The sequence below is a fragment of the Capricornis sumatraensis genome, chromosome 2, assembly GCF_032405125.1.
Source record: "Capricornis sumatraensis isolate serow.1 chromosome 2, serow.2, whole genome shotgun sequence".
Classification (NCBI taxonomy): Eukaryota; Metazoa; Chordata; class Mammalia; order Artiodactyla; family Bovidae; genus Capricornis; species Capricornis sumatraensis.
In genome coordinates, this window is record NC_091070.1 from 122,057,417 (window position 1) to 122,061,366 (window position 3,950).

General features: G+C 42.4%; 1 protein-coding gene across 1 annotated transcript; it reads left to right on the forward strand.

Moving 5' to 3' along the window:
- Positions 1–300: 300 nt before the first annotated feature.
- LOC138073165 (histone H2B type 2-F) lies at positions 301–681 on the forward strand. Its single transcript, XM_068964702.1, has one exon. It carries the CDS (start codon positions 301–303, stop codon positions 679–681), a length of 381 nt encoding a protein of 126 aa, XP_068820803.1.
- The last annotated feature ends 3,269 nt before the right edge of the window (positions 682–3,950 follow it).

Consider the following 3,950-nt stretch of genomic DNA (forward strand, 5'->3'; position numbering starts at 1 on the left):
AAATCATTTAACAAAAGACCCCAAACAGGTGAAACTATATTTACTTAAGTTAATATGAAACAGAACATTTTGATTGGTTAACAAGATGTTTGTTGTAAGAACCACTAAGAAAGCGCGAGCAGGACCTCATTTACATGGACCCTGCCTCTCTATGACGACACTATTGTATCTTAACCAATAAAAATGCAGTACTCTGTTAGCCTTCATTTGCATACAAGCTCTATAAATAGCGCGTAAGTGGCCAGGTTTGAGGTAGTCGGGATCGTTTAGTACAGGCGTGTGGTGTGTCTTCCTGCAAAAATGCCGGATCCAGCAAAATCCGCTCCTGCTCCTAAAAAAGGTTCTAAGAAAGCTGTCACGAAAGTGCAGAAGAAGGACGGCAAGAAGCGCAAGCGCAGCCGCAAGGAGAGCTATTCCGTTTACGTGTATAAGGTGCTGAAACAGGTACACCCGGACACCGGCATCTCGTCCAAGGCCATGGGCATCATGAATTCCTTCGTCAATGACATCTTCGAGCGCATTGCCGGCGAAGCGTCGCGTCTGGCGCATTACAACAAGCGCTCAACCATTACTTCTCGAGAGATCCAAACGGCGGTGCGCCTGCTGCTTCCCGGTGAGCTGGCCAAGCACGCCGTGTCCGAGGGCACCAAGGCGGTCACCAAATACACCAGTTCAAAGTAAGGGCGCGCAAGGGACGAAATCGAACATCTATGTTATACACAAAGGCTCTTTTCAGAGCCACTTACGTTACCAGAGAAAGCGGCTGTAAACACTTAATTAGATGCGTTGGGTGGGTCCGTAATTAGGATCGCACTTACATGTGGGGCTATATCGGGACAATGGTAAAAAGTTGCCCTAGCAGTTAAAATTCGAAACGTCCCATGATCCAGTGGTGCCACCTAATGGTAAATGTCTTGCTGGTAATAGGGTGTTCAAGATGGTCCCTACCTGCCTAGTCTGAGTCCTCAGTGGAGTTTAGGTATAGGGGGGAAGAGGGAACTAACCTACTAAATTCATTTGTTTTTTTATCTAGTAAACGAGCTGGGATTTACTCTTAACGTACAGATAGCCTTGAGTTCCCCAGTCCCCGCTGTTTACTAATATCTTAGTCTTTTTTTAATCGTACACCTCTGGGTATGTGTCACAAGCTTTTACCAACATAGCCAGGTGCTTTAGTATGTTGGCCTGTCAGCAAATCCCAACTTAGCAATCCTCCCCTAACTTCTTTTTAGCCCAGTGACCTTCAACCAGATAAATTTTCGCACTCGCTTCCTCCCCCAGGCCCCCAACCATGGGACATTTGGCAATATCTGGAAACATTTTTGATTGTCATCACTTGGGAGGGGGTGCTACTGGCATTTAGTGGATACATCCTACAATGTACAGGACAGCTTACAGCCCCCACAACTAAGAGTTGTCTGGTGCATAACGTTGACCCTTGTGATAAGGTTGAGAGACCCAGTGCCCAAAGACTTCTTTCTTTCAGGGATTTCCTGCCCCCCGCCCCTTTTAGGATTTAGTTCTCATTTAGGTCAAACATTTTCCCCTGTCCTGTGCTTTTGGTGAAAACTGAGCAGTACATAATTTACTGTGATTGTCTACACTCCTCCACAGGAAAATAATCTCCTCCAGGGCAAGGACCTTGTCTTAGTTTTGTAACAAACTTCCCTGGTTACAACAACCATTTACCAGCCTGCTAAACAACATCCAGGTGCCTGTCCTGAAGTTCCCTGATAAAGTCAGGTTGGGGGTGGGGACTGGGGAGGTGGATTTTAGTATTCTCGGGTGTCTTTTTTTAATAGATTTTGGGGCATGATATATAAAAGGGCACAGTTAACGTGGGATGAATTTCTAAGGCTCTCTCAAAATTTGCAAAACTCAAGACTAATCCTGACAAAGGCTGGATATTTTACCAAATAAAATACACCCTTGAGGCAAAAGGACAAAGTCTTAGTTTCCAATTCACTTGACAGTCAAGTTTTGATATTAATCAAATTTGGGAGAATTTACATGACTGTGCTTATAATGAATTTTATTAATTTATAATGTAGGAGTTCAAATTTACATCTAATTAAAAGTTGAATTGTGGGCTGTATCTGATTTCTCTCTTTCACGTGGAAATAAAGATTCTCAGTGAGTCATCTTTTCCCCAGAGACTCTCAGACAAAGAGGCCAGGGAAAGATGACTCAACTGAGAATCTAAAATTTTCAGTTGAAAGAAAAAAAATCATTATACAACACTTTATGGTAGGAAAAATCACTGTACGTTTAAAGGCCAGGGTTGTCTGTCTTCTACCCAAACAAGCCATCAGATAGTATATCTGTTCTTCTCCTCAACTAGAATCCTAAAGTTCAGGGGCTCTCATACCTGAGGACTAGGGACCATGTTTCTTATGGTCTTTTGAAGTTGTTAAAGCGTTGGCAGTTGGCTCACCTAATCAAAAGCCATCATTTATCTAGTGACTAAAAGATTAAACCTCAATTCCTTATCCTGAAACTAAAGGCCTTCTATCATCTTGCCGAAAGGTACCTTCTTCAATTACTTGCTTACCCCAGTCCTCCAGGTTAGGTAAAATGTTCTACTCACTATCCTTTCAGTTCAGTTGAGTTGCTCAGTTGTGTCCAACTCTTTGCAATCCCATGAACCGCAGCACGCCAGGCCTCCCTGTCCATCGCCAACTCCCGCAGTCCACCCAAACCTATGTCCATTGAGTCGATGATGCCATCCAACCATCTCATCCTCTGTTGTCTCCTTCTCCTCCCGCCCTCAATCTTTCCCAGCATCAGGGTCTTTTCAAATCAGTCAGCTCTTCGAATCAGGTGGCCAGACTATTAGTTTCAGCTTCAGCATTCGTCCTTCCAATGAACACCCAGGACTGATCTCCTTTAGGATGGACTGGTTGGATCTTGCAGTCCAAGGGACTCTCAAGAGTCTTCTCCAACACTGCAGTTCAAAAACATCAATTCTTTGGCGCTCAGCTTTCTTTATAGTCCAACTCTCACATCCATACATGACCACTGGAAAAACCATAGCCTTGACTAGACGGACCTTTATTGACAAAGTAATGTCTCTGCTTTTTAATATGCTGTCTAGGTTGGTCATAACTTTCCTTCCAAGGAGTAAGCGTCTTTTAATTTCATGGCTGTAATCACCATCTGCAGTGATTTTGGAGCCCAGAAAAATAAAGTCGGACACTGTTTCCACTGTTTCCCCATCTATTTGCCATGAAGTGATGGGACCGGATGCCATGATCTTAGTTTTCTGAATGTTGAGCTTTAAGCCAACTTTTTCACTCTTCTCTTTCACTTTCATCAAGAGGCTCTTTAGTTCTTCACTTAATGCATCTTAAATTTTTCATTTTTGCTTTTGTGGTATCACTCTTCTAAGTTGTAGTAAGTACTTTGTCATTCTCTAGACTACGCAAACCTATCATTATACCAGTTCTTTGAACTCTTATTTAGATCTCACTCTGTGAAGCCTCCCCACCCTATTTTATTTCACGGGGAGGTTTTCTTCCTTTTGACTCTTAAGGCTCTATTCCTTGCACAGTGGGTTTACAATTAACTGTGTAGCTTTGTGAACTGTTGTAGTATTGTCCTTAAATTTTTTTCATTGCTTTTACATTTTCATGTGTTTGTCTTCTGCTGGAGGGTAGGATCTATCATTTTTTAATACTACTTGTCTTCTTCCACAAGGGCTATCCCAGTGCCTGATAGAAAATAGCTCCTCAAAGTTTGTTGCCCAGACTGTAGAACACTAGAAAATGATGCAAGGATGGTAGATTCAGGTGCTCCCATGAGATTTTTTTTTCTCTCTACTTTTTCCTATTTTTTTTTCCTTGCTCCTTTAACCTGGATGCTTTTTAATTGCTCTTGATAATTACTGACCCAGTTAAAATGACTGTTAGAGATTTAAAAATCCTAAAAGAGGAGATAAAGTACTGCACTTG